Source organism: Ursus arctos, unplaced genomic scaffold (assembly GCF_023065955.2).
Source record: "Ursus arctos isolate Adak ecotype North America unplaced genomic scaffold, UrsArc2.0 scaffold_18, whole genome shotgun sequence".
Classification (NCBI taxonomy): Eukaryota; Metazoa; Chordata; class Mammalia; order Carnivora; family Ursidae; genus Ursus; species Ursus arctos.
This window is the reverse complement of record NW_026622852.1, coordinates 56,839,348-56,857,309: the sequence shown is the minus strand read 5'-3', so window position 1 is coordinate 56,857,309 and position 17,962 is coordinate 56,839,348. Positions and strand designations below refer to the sequence as shown.

The following is a 17,962-nucleotide window of genomic DNA, read 5'->3' as shown; positions in this document are numbered from 1 at the left end:
CATTGAATACCCCGGTATCTAAATTTTTTTAAGTAATCTTTACACCCACTGTGGGGCTCGAACTCACGACCTCGAGATCGGGAGTTAGATGCTGAGCCAGCCAGGTGCCCCTACCCCCAAGGTGTATAAATTGGTCAAAACTCATCAAGTTGTACACGAACCATTTCAGTGTCTAAAAATTACACCCCAATAATGTTTTAAGAGAAAAAACTAAGAAGACAGATTGAGGAGAAAATGGCCAAGGCAGGAGCCCTAAGAGAGGAAAGGGTTGGTGAAGGTACTGGGGAGCTACGGATGGTTTCTGAGCAAGAGGAGAGAGGATGGAGCATGGTGACAGCCACACTTCAAAACTGTTGCTGTGTTGGAGGGGTGAATTAGGCTGGGATGGGGGCGGCGTAGGATTTGAGGACCCAGGCCATTCCAGGGGAGGAAGGGCTACGCATCCTATGAAGGAGCTCAGCCCTGCGTCCACTTTCTCATTTGTCCACTCCCCCATCTGACCCTCCCAGGAGCATGGACAGGCTCCCCCTCAGGGGCTGGGCTCTCTGAAATGCAGGGACATGCTCTCGGCACTCTGCAGCAAAAATAATGACAATCATCACAGCACACACTTCCTGACTACTTCCTCAATCCTGAGGACATCAGCTCCAGAGACAGATTGATTGATTGATTGTTTGATTGATTGATTGATTGATTGATTTGAGAGGGAGGGAGGAGAGGAACAGGGGAGAGGGACAAGCAGATTCCACACTGAGCGCAGAGCCCGATACAGGGCTCAATCTCACAACATTAATATTCTCATTCTAAGACGGGAAATCCGAGGCCAGAGAAGGTCACTGTCTTGCCCAAGACCACACAGCCAGGGAGTGTGGCATTTGCGTGGGGAGTTTGTGGGCGTATCCACCTGCAGCCCTGCCCCCTGCAGGAACTTAATTCAGCAAGGGCCTGGGAGGAGGAATGTCCTCTCTGAGCCTTTTGATGGATCTTTGAGGATGAGCAGAAGGTGGTGGGAGTGGGGAGGTGAAGCAAGGGGACTCCACAGGGAATCCCATCAGGCTGGCACTGTGCCTCCCTGCCCTGCACTGGCCCAATGGGCATCGGAGACTAATAGCCCGTCAGAAACCCCTCTCGTTTTAATGAGCACTTACTATACCAAGCCCGCTGTCGAGCACTCCTGCTGCAGTCCCACTGATTCCTCATGACTCCAAAAGTGATGGGAAACATTCCCGCTTTCACATAGGGAAGCTGAGGCTCAGGGTTTGCTCACGGACACACAGCAGGCAAGTGCCAGAGCTGGGGGACCCCACCCAGGTTCCCCATCCCGGTTCCCCATCTCGGTTCCCCTCCAGGTTCCCCTGGCTCTAATAAGTCTGCCTCCTCACAGTTGGGCTGTGCACTCGGTGACCCCAAAGGGGGCGAGAGATCCAGTGGTCGCTGTCCAGTGGCCTGTCCGGTGGCCTTGCCGCTGGTCCTGCTCTGTGCCCAGGCGGTAAAGCTGTGTTTTCCGTCTGACAGTGCTTCCTCTATGGAGAGAAGGCCAATGGGTCCTGAGCCCGGGCAGCCCCATCCTGGGGAGCCTTGGGCCCTCGCGCACAGTTGCGAGGATTTCCGCGCACCCTTTCCAGTGTGTCTGAGCAGTGCCCTTCAGTGACAAATTGCTTGCCCATAACCTGGCAGGAACCTCTCGGAGAAGTTCCTCACCACCCTGACGTTTTTGCTAACAACAAAACCGTGTCAAAACTAAGTCTAATAAAGCGGAAAATGGGGAATAAAATGAAATGAAATCAGCTCTACTCGGGGTAGGCCTGCAAGAAACTTCAAATTAGTTCAATCCAATCCATCTTCGCTGCTTCGCGATTGATACCCCAGACCAGGGGTTGATCTCGGATGAAGGCACCAGGGACGAGCAAGGGAAATGGAAATTATCATTTGCAAACATTAGGCTGACACTTTGTGCGTGCGGGGGATGAGGGCTGACAGCTCTGATTTGCTGGCACGGCTCCTCTCTGCCAAAGAGCGCTCTGTGGATTAGGGGGCCCCTTTCATGGCAACCCATCTTCATCTTCGCTGCTCATTAAAACTTCGTGGAGCTGGAGAAGTTGGCGGAAGAGAGGAAGCTGCAGGAACCTTCTGAGGGACTTCAGGTACACATTTGTTGAAAGGTGTTTGAGAAGGGAGCCTTGGGTCTGACAAACCGGATTTTAGTACGGCTCTCCGTTCACAGCGGGCTAAAATAATTGGTCATCAGTGACTACTAATTCGGTTTAGTAGCCAGAGGCAATTTTTTTCTTCCTGGAAAATCAATGACAGCACGGAGGTCTGTTCAACGTGATTCCGCTCAAAACTGGTCCTTATTTGGCGCTTGAAGCTTTTCCAGTGGAGACAGCTATTTTGTTAAAATAAAATTAAAATCCATCTCTAATATGCCAGTGGTCTGCTGCTCCCAGGGGGCGGGCAAGGCACTGGCACCAGCCCCCTGCACAGCCCCGGAGGCCGGGAGGAGTAGACAGTTGCCTCCAGGATGGGCCACGGCCAAGGACCGCGGAAGGTCTGGTTTTGGAGGAGGGAGAAGGCTGGAGGGTTGGGCTTCTGTCAGAGGCTCTAAATCAAAACCGAGCCCACGAGGGACAGCCAACAGTGACACCGTCTAAGGAGCCCCAGCTCCGGGCGCATCGGCTGGGGTGCTCCTCCTGCCCCGTGGGGCTTGCGTGCTCAGCACGGAGCAGCGCGCTTCGGGGCTCGGGCATCTTCCCTTCTCCTCCGCACCCGAGGCTTCCTGAACGGGCCCCTGTGTCTGACAGCCAAGTGACTTCAGTGACCGTCTGCTGAGCCCTTGGCTCGTGCCTACAGCAGCCCTGCCGTTTCTTCTAATAAGTGCTCCTGGCTAACTTTGCCTCCACGGTACCAAAGCCGCAGCTAAATCCATTTTTTTTTTACATTAAAATTTTTATTGAGATCGTTGCAGATGTCACGAGCAGTTGTAAGAAACAAAACAGAGAGATTCCCATGTTCCTTTTACCCCAGTTCCCTCAATGGTAACTTCTTACAAAACTAAAGAACAAAACCACCGCTGGGGTATCGGCCCTGAGACGGCCCACCCACCTCATTGAGCTCTCCCCGCATTTACTCGTATTCGTTTATGTATTTATTTCTACGCAATGTCGTCACACGCAGAGGTTCACGGGCCCACCGCACAGTCAAGATACACAACAGTTCCGTCACCCCAGGCCCCTGCGAGGGCACCTGACCACCATGCCCCCTCCCTCCCACGCTGCACCATGTGCCTGGGATGGCTCCGTGTCACCCTCTCAAGCACCCCACGGAGAGAGAGGACCTGCGACTACAATCACTCCCCATTTGACTCACGAGCAAACCGGTTGACGAGGAACTAGTGTGAATGATATCGAACGATCGGTGCGGTTCAAGTAGAGGAAGTGGGCTGCTCGGGACCCGGATTTGGGGGACCTGAACCAATGTGGTTGCAAAGAGCAGTCTCCAGGCCGTGCTGGCTCGCACACCAGCTTAGTGTGGTCTGTAGCGTTCAAAGTCTCTCTGCTACCAATATATATATATTTAAATCAGAACTCACGTAAAACTCCAAATGTCTGGCTTTCCTTAGTGAGGCATCAGATCGGCTGTTAGGGCAATGTGGGGCCCCCATTCCCACGGGTCAGTAACTGGCTGGAGCTGCAGCCCTTCGACCAGGCGTGTGCCCGACTGTGACACAGACCCCACCATCCCCTACTGCCCCGCACCGCGCCGGCTTCCCGCTTCTGCCTGCCGGGCCTCTGCGGGCGTGGGAAACTCTACCCCCGCTCTGCGCCCCTGGAATCACGGTAACACGTGGTGACAATACTTGGTGTCTGTCTTTTCAAGAGCTCCAAGGGCTCTTTACCGATGAACTCACACCATGTCTTCTGACGCAGGAGGCCATGGTCTTGACCCCACTTACAGACGGGGAAGTGGAGGCCTGCAGAGAGTGTGAGCTCGAGATCCCTCAGCGTGGGAGCTGGAGAGTGCTGTGCGGAGTCTGGGGTCTTCAGGAGTCACGGCCAGTTTTCCATCCTCTCCCCACCTCTGTTACTGCTCCCTCAGGAAGAGGTGGGAGAAGAGAGGAAACTCGCTCCAAGGAGGGAGGGTTTGATCAGGCCCGAAGGGGAAAAGCAGGACCAACCTGTCCCTTGGCCCAGGAGGCGTGACGCCTAGGCCCTAGGACAGTTAGGGACCCATGGAAATGTTTTGATTTCTTCTAAAATCAGCGCAGCCATTAAATATTTTAGATTATTATAATATATAATATAATATTAAATTTTGTGGCAGTCGGGGCTCATGGAGGCAAGAGTGCCCAGGGGCTCGCAGAGGTCACCCTCTCGCCAGCTGCCTGGAGTGGGAAGACACAGGCCTGGGCCTGCGTCCAAAGCTGCGTTTCAATCCTGTGGGGGCCAGAGGTCCTCAATCTTGAGGACAAACAAGAGTCACCCCGACAGCTTATCCCAGGTCGAGCGGCCTGAGCCCCATCATCAGACTTTCTGACTCACCAGGCCTGGGGCCCAGGCCCCTGCATTTCAGCAAGGCTGCAGCCCCCACCCCCCGGGGGGCCTGGCCCACGTGGTCCCCGGCACCCTTTGGGGGGTCCAGCTCTGAGCCTTTCCCGTACAGAGGACCTTCCAACCTGGCGGCCCCCAGCACCTCTGTGGGGTGGGCGGCGGGTCAGCTCTGGCCCCCGGGGGCCCCTGCAGCTCCGACACCGCTCCTCACCCCCACCGCCTTGTTCCTAATTGTCCCCCTTGGCCCGAGGGCCTGTCTTTTCTAACTCGCCTGGAGGAAGGGGCGGTAATTGAGGTGCTGCTCTCCCTGGCAGGACTCTTAGAGCTAATTAGAGAAGAGGACCTCTGGGCTTGTGGTTATTTTTTAATTGTTTGTGGATCCAACATAAAAGCTAATGACAGAGGAGGGAGGCTTAGTTAGCAGTGCGCGCCTGACTTCTAAATTTGTCTAAGAGGTCATTTGCAATTTGTTAACATTTTTCACAAGGGTGAAGTCAATTAGCAGTTTCCCCACACAGGCGCCCAGAGGCGGGCGGCGGCAGGATGGACAGCAGAGCCGGACGGGCTTTTCGGAAGCTTCTCTCAACCCTGAGGGCCTGCACCTGAAACTTGGGAGCTCCCCCTGTGCACCTGTAACGCACCCCCCCCCCCCACCGCCATTCCGCTCCAGGCACGGCTGGAGCTTGAGCCCCTCTCGGGGGAGAAGGCCCAGCAAAGCCAATGGACACGACTGGGGACACAACGCCTTGTAGACCACTCAGGCGTCCGCTGTGCAGGGGTCCTGGCATCTGGGGACAAAGTGAGTAGCAGATGGGGCCTCCCTGCCCCGTGGGGGTGGCAGAGAGGGCGCCAGCATCTGGCAGAAGCTGAGGAGGGCCCCCTTCAGCCCCACAACTCCGCCCGTGGACTCGACCCTGAGGAATCTCTCACACAGGGAATGAGGAGCCACCTGGATGTCCAGCGATGAGAGACGAATACACCCACCCAGGGGACCAGGGTGACATTTGCAAAGGTGTAGAGTGAAAAAAGCAAGTCGCCATGCAAAGGGATTTATGTGTTCTGAAGCCACACGAACAAATTAATACGCGTTATTTATGGCCTCTAACGGTGTAGCGAAGACGGGAAAACCTGGATGGAAAGGATGTGTATTCCAACCTCAGGCTGGCCTCTGGGAGCAGAGGGAAGGGCGTGGGGCTAGGAAGGGCTGAGAAGGGGCTTCAAGCTGTATTTGTTCTATTTTATTTTTTAAATAAGGGCTCGGGCGCAAATACAGCCAGGGGATAAACTTCGTGAAATCCGAGTGGCAGGTTCATGGACTTAGGAAGCTTCCAAACTTCTCTGGGGTTTTGGAGAGTTTCCTAATAAACACAGAGGAAAGGCGTGGCGGAACGTTTGTTCCTCCGGAAAGCGGGGGTGCGATCATCTTTTGGCTGATCAAAACTTTTGACTGAATGCAAACGCTTCCTTATTTTCCACAAACACAAGACAGGCAACGTGTAACAAGACGCCAGGAGCAGGCATCCCAAAGCAATAATTCAGCTATCAATAAAGCAGTTTCCCCAAAACCCCACGGTGCCTGAAATGTAGGGCCTTCTGACTTTGTGGTAAGACGCCCTGATTATTATAGTGGGGTGAATAGTGGGTGCCCCCCAACAAGGATATGTCCTCCTAACCCCCAGAGCCCACGAATGTGACCTGATTTCAAAAAGCAGGCTTTGCAGGTGTAACTAGTTTGGGGATCTTGAGGTCAGCTCATCCTGGATTATTGGGGTGCGCCCTGAATCCAGTGACATGTGTAATTATTGGAGACAAAGGAGAGAGACCCAGACACACAGAGAAGAGGCCGTGTGAGCACAGAGCTGAGACTGCAGGAGTCAGCCCAGGAGCGCCCGGGGCCACCAGAGGTTGACGGAGGCAGGGGGGTTCTCGCCTAGAACCTTCGGGGAGAAGGGGGGCCCTGTGACAGTTTGAGTTTGGATTTCTGGCTCCACATTAGGAGAGAATTTATTTCTGTTGTGTGAAGGCACTAAGTTCGTGGTGATTTGTGACGGAAGCCCCAGGACAATCTTAGCGCCCGACAGGTCCAAGCCCAGGGAAGAGCTGCACATCTCCTGTGTCGGCTGCTTCCAGGTTGGGGATGGATCATAAGCAAGCCAGCTCTTCTTTTCCATGCAGTGAGGTAACAAGCATGTATTGAGCACCTACTGCATGCCAGGCCGTGCTAGGCACTGGGGACACAGCAGTGAGCAAACCAGGCAGGGCCCAGGATCTCCCTGTGCCGTCTCCCGCCCTCCGCCGTCTCCCGCCCTCCGCCCCCCACCCCAGAAGCAGCGTGCACTGCGTCGCCGTGTTTCATTTTGTGTCCTGCTTCCTCTCGGTGTCCCGAACACCCGGCGTGACGCCCGGCACAGGCGGGCACCAGGTGAGCACGCAGAACAGGACAGAAGTGACAGGTAGGACCTTTGAGGTCAAACCCCACTCTCCGGCCACGCGATCATAGACAAGTGTCTCTGGGCCTCAGTTTCCCCATCTGTAGAAAGAATGTTGCTACTAGAGGGTCATTCTGAAGGTCAGGGAAAAGGCTGTGCACGAGGGCCCATCCCCAAACCTGGCTTCCGGAGCTAACGAAACGGATGCTGGTATTATTATTTATCGAATCTGGTGCGGGCGCCCAGGGGGCGCATGAAAGGCCCCCTGCATCTGGCCTCCAAAGGGAAAGGGACTGAGTTGGCCCCTGAGCGCAACATGTTCAGCAACACGCTTTACACTATGAATTCTTTTGCGTGGGGATGGCAGCAGGGTAGGGGGCTGTGTTAGGCGCGAAGCCTGGTTCTCCCCACAGGACCAGCTCCTCCGTGCCCCACGTCAGAGGGGCAGAGCCAGCTGCAGCCCAGAAACCCTCCAGCTGTGTCAAGGCCGGGGCTGCGGAGGCCGGGGCGCCAGGCCCACTCCCACGCTTTGCCCACCGACGCAGCAGGTGAGGCCCGGGTCTGGAAAAATCAGAAGCGGGAGAGCGGGAGCTGGGGAGGCCCCGAGGGGGAGCAGCCTGCGGCCTCGTTAGCGCTGACCCTGGCACCGAGCCGCTCCTGATGGATGGGGTTCGGGAGGGCCAGGCCCCAGGGGAGCACGGCCCTATCCATTATGGGCCCATCAGCGCCTCCCTGAGCCCTCCCTGCTCCGAATGCCGGAGCCTCGGGCCGGGAATAAATCTCTGTCTGGGCCACAGGAGAGTGGAGGGGGAAAAAGGCAAAGCATGAAAAATGTCTCGTTCCTGGCTCTGGCAACAAAGCCGCCTTGGAGGAAGGAGTGAGCAGGAGTTTGGGGAGGTGGGAGAGGATGCAGCAGGAGCAGCTGGGCAGGGGTCCCAGAGAGGAAGGGGGAGAGGATGGGCCCCCCCACCTCCTCCCAGCTACTCCCCCTTCCTGGGCCTCTTTTAACAAAAGGCCATCCAGGTCAGGTCCATGGAAGCAGGCTGCCCCTGGGGAGGGGCCCCCTGTCGGATCCAGCGTGGGGTGTCCCAGGACCCGGCCTGGCAGTGAGGTGTAGGTCTGGGGTGCCGCCAACACCTCCGCGAGCATGAGGGTCCTAGAGTAAACTGCCTGGACCTGAACCCCCCAAGCTTCCACGATCACCTGTGAGCTCTTGCTGCAGGGACATAACCTCTCCCTGCCTCCGTTTCCTTGTGGGAGGTGGCGGGCTGCAGGGAGGAGATACTGAGTCACTCTGCGGAAGGCTGGGTCCCCGCTAAGCGCTCGCCAGCACCAGCCGCTGATTGCTGCAGTCTCGTTCGCGGAGGCCGTACCATGGCCAAGGACTCGCCTGGACACAGGCGGCCTTGTGGACGGGGCTCAGGATGAGAAAGGATTTCCTCGCCCAGGCTCTGGCTCTGCCCCCTGGAAACAGGCAGGCTGCAGGTGTGGACAGCGGCTCTGGAAGGAGACGTCGCTCAGATCCTGGCTCTGTCACTGACTGGCCGTGTGGCCCTGGGCAAGTGCCTCTCCGAGCCTCAGTCTTCTCATCTATAAAATGGAGATGATAGTCCCTCCCTGATAGAGTTGTCGGGATTTAACGGAATGATGCACTGGTCCGCTGTTGAGCAAGGGCTCTGCCGCAGGAACCACCAGTCCTGCTCTGCAAACACACACACCGGTCCTCGTTTTGTTCTCTCGAGGCTCTGAGAACAAAGCCGCTCCACTGTCCTTGTTTGGTGTCATGTTCTTCGTACATAGTGGTTTCTCCTCCTTCCTGCTGTCTCTGGGCCTCCCCTAAAAGTATGGTGCCTCATATTTTTTAAGTTGATGCTACAGTGTGACCTGAGCAGCAGAAGAGTAGGAAGGTCACCTCCCTTGTTCTGGACTTGCTACCTCTAGTAATGAGGCCAAGGGACACATTCACTCTTTGAGGCAGCATGGCCACAATATTGATTCATAACATCAACCACAGGGGAGCAGAGCAGAGCCTGTTAAATGACACAGGACTCTGGTTTTATCATGTCCTCTCTGGTCTCAAATGGACTGTGTGTGTTCACTTTCAATAACTCTGTCTCAAAGCCCTCAAAGGCCCTGAACCATATTTCTGAACAAATACTTATTGAGTGCCTACTGTGTACTAGGCTCTGATGATGTGGCAGTGGACAAAACTGACGTTGTCCCTGGCCTCCAGGACCAGCGTGTCCAGGAAAGCAGAGAACTATTCACTGCCAGTATCCAGAGCAGGTCGGCCGGGTGTCTAGGCCAGCAGGATGTGCGTGCTGGGCGCGGGGGACCTTGCGAGATCCACATGCTCCCCCTTGTGGTCAGGCCGGTTTCATTCAGCCGGCATTCAGGCCACCAGTAAATCTGGAGTTGGTCTCCCCATTCAGAAACTGTCTTGGATCCCCGGGACAGGCGTCCGGGAAGGGGTTTATTATTATTTTATGGGAGTTTGGGTGGGCGGCTTGGATTTTGGCCGTCAGCTCAGGGAGAAACAAAATAACCCAGAGTGATTGATGGGCCCATTGTAAATTTGTAAAATAAATCAGCTTGGCAGGAAGATTCAAAAAACCTGTCAGGCAGCAAACATTTTTTAACAGCCTGTAAAATTTCCTCCATCCTTCACATTTGTCAATGTCAGGCTGATGCTGCGTCTGATAGCTGGGCGGGCAGCAGCGCAGACAGAGAGTGGGCTGGTAGCATTTCCTACCTTTCTTGTGCTTCTCCTTTCTCCATGGTCTGAATGCGTTCAGCGCCAGGATGGGGGGTGGGTCTGGACTAGACGAATTGGTGAATGAACCAGGTTTTCTGCCGAAGTTGCACATCGCTACCGGCTTCACATTCAGATTCCAAAGTGGCCACTTGTTTGTGGGTTCATTGGACAAGTGTTTACTGAGGACCTCTACAGCAAGGGCACTGTGGTCAGCACTGGGGATGCTGAGGTGCGCAAAGCATGCTGGGAGCATCCAGTGCAGTGACAGTTTTGTGTCTCCCATCAAGGAGTTTGTCTATCGGGAAGTGGGGAGCCACCAAAGGGGAAGGGAAGAGAAAGGGCACATCGGAAGGGAGGCTCATTGTGTTCAGAGTAAGTTTAAAGCTTTAAGAAAAATATAGACAGAATGGTCTTCCACTCTCTCTGTATATGGGTATAATCAGATTCTGTCTCCGTCCCCCTCTAGTGCAGAGGACGCTTGGGTAACATCTCCACCCGTGTCACCTCCATCCTTGTGTTTGCTAGGCAGGTAGGGCAGGGCCACGGTCACCATCACAAGTGTTCAGACCAGACCAATCCCTATCGCAGAGCAGAGCAGCCAGGGGCAAATAACTTCACCTCTCTGACCCTCTGTCTCTTTTTCTATAAGATGGGATGTGAGAGTCCCAACCTGGCACTCACTGAGCTGTTCGGAGTTATTTAAGGAGAGGGTGCCTCGGAGGCGCTCAGGCCTGACGTGTAATTATAACAACAATACATAGCTGTCCTTATGAGTTCAGAGCAGGGGCCTACCGCCTTTCATCTGGCCCATGCCGTACACAGACGTGCAGGGGGGGTTGTTTGCTTCTCGGCTGAGTGATGGATCTTCCTGCTAGCATCCTTGCCTTGCGTGTGGCATGAGGCTCCCAGGCAGGATAGTGGCAGAGCCTGGGTGCCCAGAATCTGCCAGGAGCTCCAGCTGCTGCCCCGCACCTGCCGCTCCTCCCCTCCCCGCCTCCCTGACTCATCATAATCGACAATGCTGGACCAATTAGGAGTAGTAACAATTAAGATGTGCGGAGGGCATGTGAACATTTGCAAACACTTATTAAAATGCATCAATAATTAAGTGCTTCTTTAATAGTTACATTTCTGGCCTCCAGACATATCTGTTTATGAACCTTGGGTCGCAGCATGCTTGGAGATCTGTGTTACAGCCCTACACGCGGGTAATGAGAATTTAAAATCCTTCCCTGACTTGAAGTCTGAGATTTGACAGTGAGATGGTAGAGCGGATAATGCACGGGCTCTCTCCAGCCGCCTGATCCTAGGGGTGTGGTCTTCAAGCCGGCCAGCCAGACGGGGTACAAATCCTGCTCTGCCACCTTGCAGCCAGAAGCTGCACCCCCATTCCTGGCCGGAGAAGCGAATACCTGCCTCATAGGATTGATATCAGCATTAGCGATTCCACGCACCAAAGTCCTGCCACGTAAACTCAGTCCAGAGCAGCCTCTTTCAGTGGTGGCCCCTACCTCTTTCGGAGGAGCAAAGGAAGCAGCAGTTAGCGGAGGGACCAGGATGGCCAGTCTACACTGGGGGGCTGCAAACTTAGCGTCCCCCAGGACCAGACAAATAGCAAAAAGGAGAGAAGCCAGGCTGGGTGGGATGGGCTAGATGGAAGAGCATGCATAGATTCTGTCCAAAAGGGGCCCTGCCTCCTGGCCCCAGCCCCTGGTGCCAGGCAGGGGTGCAGACCCCGGTTGTCCAACTTCTGACTTTTTAGGGGAAGCGGGAAATCCAGGTTTTTATATGAAGTCTCCTGATTTTTTAAAATGCGGCACCTCATTCAAACTTTATAATTACTGCATGGGCCGATCATCGCCGTGGGTCGACTCGTCCGTGGCCCCAGCTTGTGACCGCAAGCCCACATGGGCTCTGTTTCCCGATCATTGCTTGGGGCCCCCCTTCTTTTAGCCACACCAGCTCATGAACTGAAATGTACCTTTCCGATGTAGTGACAGTCTGCAAAAAAATCGCTGTGGATCGGAAACCAAATCAGTTAACTGGAAAGGAAATAATTCAATAAGCCCAAATTCAGGTTTGGATCGCATCTGGTACGGAGAGGCTGAGGGGGCGGGCGGGCAGGTGGAGGCGCGCGCCGGCCCCCCACCCGTTATTTTGTGTATCGTAAGATACATGAAGGGCAAGAGGATTTGATATCGGGGGGACAGGAGGAATAGCTGTGGTCAGAATTTTATCTCGCGTGGCACTTGGCCCACTCATTAGCATCCCTAGCTTGGCGTGAGTTTTCTGTGTCTTTAGTCTGAGATGGGACTTTATTATTTTTTTTTAACGTATCTGTACTTGTGAGTAAATGGCACTCATTTGTTTCTTTGTCTATTTATTTATCGGACCAAATCGCCCCAACAACTCCTCGGGTAATCGTGTGTAATCAGATTTGGTTTTTTAACATGCTTTTAAAGTAAAGAAATAAATACAATCGAGGCTTGTAAAAGGTGATCATTAGGAAATGAGCCTCGGCCCCATAACTTTAAAGTAATAGCCCCATTATGGAGAGGGGCGCTCCTCTTTGAACTGCTCCTTGCACTTACGTGGTGAGGCGGAGGGGCTCTGCAGGCAGGCTGGGCATCTCGGTAAAAGCTTTTCCAGCAGCCACTTAACCTCCACTTAGGAAGAAATAAAGCGGAATTGATGCTGATTTGGGCCTACTTTGGGGGATATTTTTGCTCCGTAAAAGCCCTTTTGCTTGCAATTTGCTGAGCTGCCCTGTCACATGAGAAAGGGCTGCTGTTGATAAAGATAAAGGTTTATGGCCACGATATTTGCTGCTAACAGCAACCTAATGCAGCATTTTCATTTTTGTGCAATTAATGTTAACGTCTGCTACGAAAATTGTCATTAAATACCATTTTAAAATCCATTCAATTTGCATATGCAAAGCCCATTTACCATCACAGAAGATATAGCCGGCACTTCATCACGTCCTTCCCCTGGAATTGTAGCCACTCGGTTTTATAGCAATTTAAGATTTTATATTGAAAGCCAGATGATAATGGATGTCCTTCCTGAGCCCAGCTGACTTAAGCTTTTCCGTTGTACGTGGAATAACGCAGCCCCAGGACCAGCAGCTATGGGTGTTCGCACTGCACCTCGGTCCCGAGGAGGCAAGGTATGGAAAGGAGCACTGGACAGGGAGTCTGCCCGCCTGGCTCTAGGTCAGGCTCTTGTCAGGTCACAACTTGCTCGAGAAAGTCTCTTCACCTCCCTGAACTTCTGCTTTCTTGTTTTACTTATTTTATTGTTTTTTAAGGTTTTATTTATTTATTTTAGAGAGAAAGAGGGAGGAGGAGGAGCAAAGGGAGAGAGACAAGTAGACTCCGCACTGAGCACAGAGCCTGACACAGGGCTCGATCTCACAACCCTGAGAGCATGACCTGAGCCGCAATCAAGAATCAGATGCCCAACGGGCTGAGCCACCCAGGCGCCCTGTTCATTTTATTTTTTACCTTTTTTAAAGGAAGTTTTATGGCCAATGTGGGGCTTGAACTCATGACCCCAGGATCAAGAGTCACACGCTCTATCGACTGAGGCAGCCAAGTGCCCCTGCTTTCTTGTTTTAAATAAGGGCTTTGAACTAGGTGATGGCAATGTTTTATGTCTTCCACAATTTTTTCTTAAAGATTCATTCACTGATTTAGAGAGAGAGAGAGTGGTGGTGAGGGGCACAGGGGAGGGAGGCCCGAAGGGGGGGCTCGATCTCACAACCCTGAGATCACCACCTGAGCCGAAACCAAGAGTCGGACACAACCGACTGCACCACCCAGGGCCCCTAAAATTGTGTTTTTAAATATAAGCACATCAGGTTGAGAACCCATATCGGGGAGGTCAATTCATTTCTCCCTGCCTAAGCTGGACAAGTAACCGTGCCGAGCTCCTGCACGGGGTTTTAAAGACAGGGAAGGGAAATTGGCATAGAGATCAAACATAATCCGGGAATCCTGGAATGCCGAGTTACTGCTGTAACACCCTACTTACGGATGAGGAATTGGAAGCCTTGGAGGGGAAACAGCCAGGGGCCATGCTGGGACTAGACCCCCAGGCTGACTCCTAACCAGAGCTGCTCCCAGAAATCATACTGTCCTGGAGACACCGGTGACCAGCCCGGATCTGGCACATAGTGGGACTCTCTGTCCCTCTGCACTCCGGGCAGTCTTGGGAAACCTTGCCTTGCCTTGGAGGGACTGACTGGGGCCATTACTTCAGAGGCGGGCGAAGGATGGTGTGCAGATGATGAGTTAATCCAGTCTAGAAATGACTTTCCAATGTGTCTCCAGTGTCACAGTCCAGGTTTTGAGGGCTGGTGAATAGAAATGCATTTCAGGCGAGACAGATGTCTGCAAGAGGTGGGAGAGCTTACCGCAGAGATGATGCTGATCTGATCTCTGGGAGCAAGTAGGTTTTACTAGGTAGGGTCATGAGAATATGCAGGGAAAAGCATGCAAAAGTACGGTGACTCACGCTGTGGAAAACACTCCAGCGGTTCCTGAAAAAACTTAACCTAGAATCCCATATGACCCAGCAATTCCACTCGTGGGCAGATGTCCCAAAAGAATTGAAAACAGGGGCTCAAACAGATATTTGCACACCCAGGTTCACAGCAGCACCATGCACAAAAGGTGGAAATGACCCAAATGTCCATCGATGGATAAATGGATCAACAAAGCATAGTGTATACACACAATGGGATACCGTTTTACCTTAAAAAGGAAGCAAATTCGGACACCTGCTATGGACATGGATGAACCTCGAAGACATCATGGTAAATGAAATAAGCCAGATACGAAAGAGCAAATATTGCATGATTCCATTTAGATGAGGCATCTACAGTTTCAAAATCATAGAGGCAGAAAGCAGAGTGCTGGCTACCAAGAGCTGAGGGTTGGGAGGAACAGAGAGAGAGCGTTTACTGGGTGGGGACCGAGTTTCAGTCTGGGACGAAGAGGAAGTTCTGGAGACGGATGGTGGCGGTGGTTCACGGCTCGAATGGACTTAATGCCACTGAACCGGACATTTAAAAATAGTACATCTTACCACAATAAAAAATGATTAGAAGAAAAGTTAAAGATAAGGAACCACCCAGAAAATAAATAAATAAAGTATACTAGCGGAGCCTGAGAAAGTCACCTATCCAGGACCCGTGGGATGGGGGTGGGAAAGTGGCTTGATCCACACAGATGGACCAAGATATTGGCTTCTCAGGCGCGGGCATCTGTGGGGTGGGGGGGTCTTGGGGCAGCTGGACGCCTCAGGCCACTTTTTGCCAGCTGTGAGTGCTTCTGTTTATTTCTACGGTGCGAGGCATAAACACCAGTGATTTTTGTGACGTTTGTACTGTGACATAGTTTGGGTTAGGAAGGCTTGCGGTATCCAGCATCCGCTGGTTTTGTCTGCTCTTGTGTTCTGTTCTCCTCCTTCTGGGCTCAGAACCTCGGTTTCTGCATCTTTTCCACCAGCAGCCCCTGGGGCCTGTCGACCCGGATTCCAACCACCCATCCCCTCCCAGAAGGGGCAGGTGATCAGGCCTGGCCAATCAGGGCCTCAGAATCTCCTGGTCTCAGCAATTGGTTCAGAGGCAGACATGTGACCCAGGACTGGCCAATCAGTGTACTTCACAATCCCTACTCACAGGGGTTGGTTCAGGGAGAGGCAAGGCTCTAAAATTGGACCAAAGAATCTTAATCTCAAGTCTCTGTTGAATTTTCTGTGCCCTTCCCGTGGAGAATGGAACTGTTCTTGGTCATTTTGCCACGTGAGGAAGAAGCTTGTCAGAGAATGAAGCCAGGACTGGAGAGACACACCAAATACTGATAACATCCCTCGATTACCTAGATCAAGCTATGCCTGAAGCTGTGTACCCCAGAGCTCTCAATCATATAAGCCAGTAAATTCCACTTAAAAAAACACCAAGGCAGTTTGAGTTGAGATTTGATTACATGCAACCACATTCTGCTTTTATGGAATGCCATGCGTTCCAGAGCTGGGACATGGGTTAACGTGTCTGCTGCTGAACCAATCACTGTGACCAAGGTTTGTGAGACACACTCATTGACCAGGCCTGGAACACTCGCCCCTTCCTGGAGTCAGAAGTCATGCCCCACATTGTTCCCTAACTCAGTCACCTCTGAGCACCCTCCCACCCCATTGTGACGGATGGAGCCTTGAGTGCCAGCCACCTTACCGTGTGGGGGTCCCAAACGTCATATTTGGTGGGAGAGAGGGCAGTTCCTTCTTGACGTGCCGGTCATCCTGGTCACTGATCCGGATGTCGTTGAGCCGACGGTAGAGGAAGTTCTCCCGAGCAGTTACCAGGCCGGCTTTCACTGCCCCACGGTTCATGGTGATGTAATTCCGGGTCAGCTCGTGGGGACAGGTGGGCTGCGGCTTAAACACGTTCCAGTGTCCGATGGCTGGGGCAGGGAGAGACAGCACCATGGTGCGGCAGTCAGTCTGGGAGGAGAAGCAGTTGGTGGCTCCTGACTGAGAAGAAACCGGGGCATGCACACCTTCCCATTAACCTGGAGCCTGCTGCGGGACAGCCCCGCTTGGCCCGCTGGAAAGGGAGGGGTCAGGATTCCCAGAGATTCCAGAGGGCGCCTGAGCATCCTTTGCAGAGCAGGGTTCGCCTGGCCCTTACGTCCTCGGGGCCATCTGAGGGTTGATCCTGAGCCCCTTCTGTGCTCGAAGCTCACACGGAGCAGAGCGCAGTCTTGCCCGGGGACAAGGTTCCACCCTGGCTGGGGCCCGTACTGTTTCCCTGCTACCTTCGACCTGGACTCTGTCTGGACCTCCCCACCTCGACCAAGCCCCGACTGTGGTTTCCACCAGAATCATGCCCTGGGGCAGACCCCATGACTCTGGCTCTTTCCCCGGAGCATGGCCAGCTGCCGAGTGGCCAGCCTGGGTTGAGAGCTCAAGTCCTGGGGCTGCAGAGTCTGCTTGCTCACCTTCGGGGACCCCTCCATCCAGCCCCCGGGTGTAGAGTCCATAATTAAAATCAATCCCAGGCAGACTGCAACTCCTTTCCCGGGGCTTCCCGAGTTCAGCCTGTTTGGGGAAAGACAGAGAGCAGAGGTGAGGAGTGGGATCCCAGACCTAACACTCGAATAAACTCAGCAACGGGGGTCATCAGATGCTCGCTTGGCCCCAGGCCCCGTGGGTGACCTGCAGGGCTACTGGGTGTGGATGACAGAGACCTCCCTGAGAGGGCCACACAGACACACGCTGGAGAAGCCTGCCGGGGGTGCTCATCCTGGGGGACAAGTGAGCAGAGTCAAGTCAGGAGGGCCCCTGGGGTCTTGAAAGAGGAGGCACGTTTGTCCAGTGGAAGGGGGCGGTACAAGTCCCTGCCCCAAGCAGCTGCATTTGGGGTCCAGCCTAAATCAGCCTGGCCGGAGCGGGACATGACTCACCCTTGCAGATATTCTGGAAGGCCTTCTTCAGAGGTTCACCCGGAGGCCCTTTTTGGGGTGGGGTGGGGCCATCTCTCCTACCTGACTCTTCATTCCTACCAAAGATGGCTTATATCGCGGTCACTGTAGCTCATGGGGATGTCGATGCCTTCTAGAATCCTCACCTGCAGGTGGGGCTATGGTGACAAGGCCCACTACCACCTTCCCAGGGGCTGGATGGCTTCCCTCACTCTCTGGGTTTCTGGTGAACTCCTCCTTGCCCCACAGAACGGGGTTGTAGGAACAAAATTGCCCTATCACCGACCACACGATTCCCCATTTTATAGATAGGGAAGCAGACACCTAGACAGACGGTCACGATCCCCACGATCCTCCCTGAGCTCAGAGGTCCTATCCTGTGCAGTGCTTAGAACATCTCCTCTGCTTCTTCGAGCCCTGGTTGGATTCTGACCGAGTCCCACATACAATGTTCAGTCCTTCCTGTGCTTCTCCCATTGGGTCCTCACCACCGCCCTGTGAGGCAGATCCCATCGCCAGCCCCATTTCTCAGATGAGGAAGCTGAGGCACAGACAAGTCAGACAGTTTGCGCAAGGCCACACAGTAGGAAGTGGCCAAGCTGGGATTTGAACCCAAGCCGTGTGTCTCCAGCCCACACTCAGATCCACCAGCTGAACAAACACCCACGAGCCAGCCTGCCTGGATTATAAATTCCCACACAGCCAGAACCATGACTTGTATTGCCTTCCCTTTCCTGGTGGCAC

The 17,962-nt window shown here is 53.7% G+C and overlaps 1 protein-coding gene across 1 annotated transcript in view; it reads right to left on the bottom strand.

Moving 5' to 3' along the window:
- The window catches only part of CFAP77 (cilia and flagella associated protein 77), a 124,888-nt gene that overhangs the window by 37,271 nt on the left and 69,655 nt on the right, over positions 1 to 17,962 (bottom strand). The window contains exons 2-3 of the mRNA XM_026514244.4: positions 16,736 to 16,835; positions 15,970 to 16,198 (exon numbers count right to left, since the gene is read on the bottom strand). Of these exons, the coding sequence (XP_026370029.1) occupies positions 15,970 to 16,198; positions 16,736 to 16,835 (329 nt within the window). The remainder of the gene's footprint in view (positions 1 to 15,969; positions 16,199 to 16,735; positions 16,836 to 17,962) is intronic.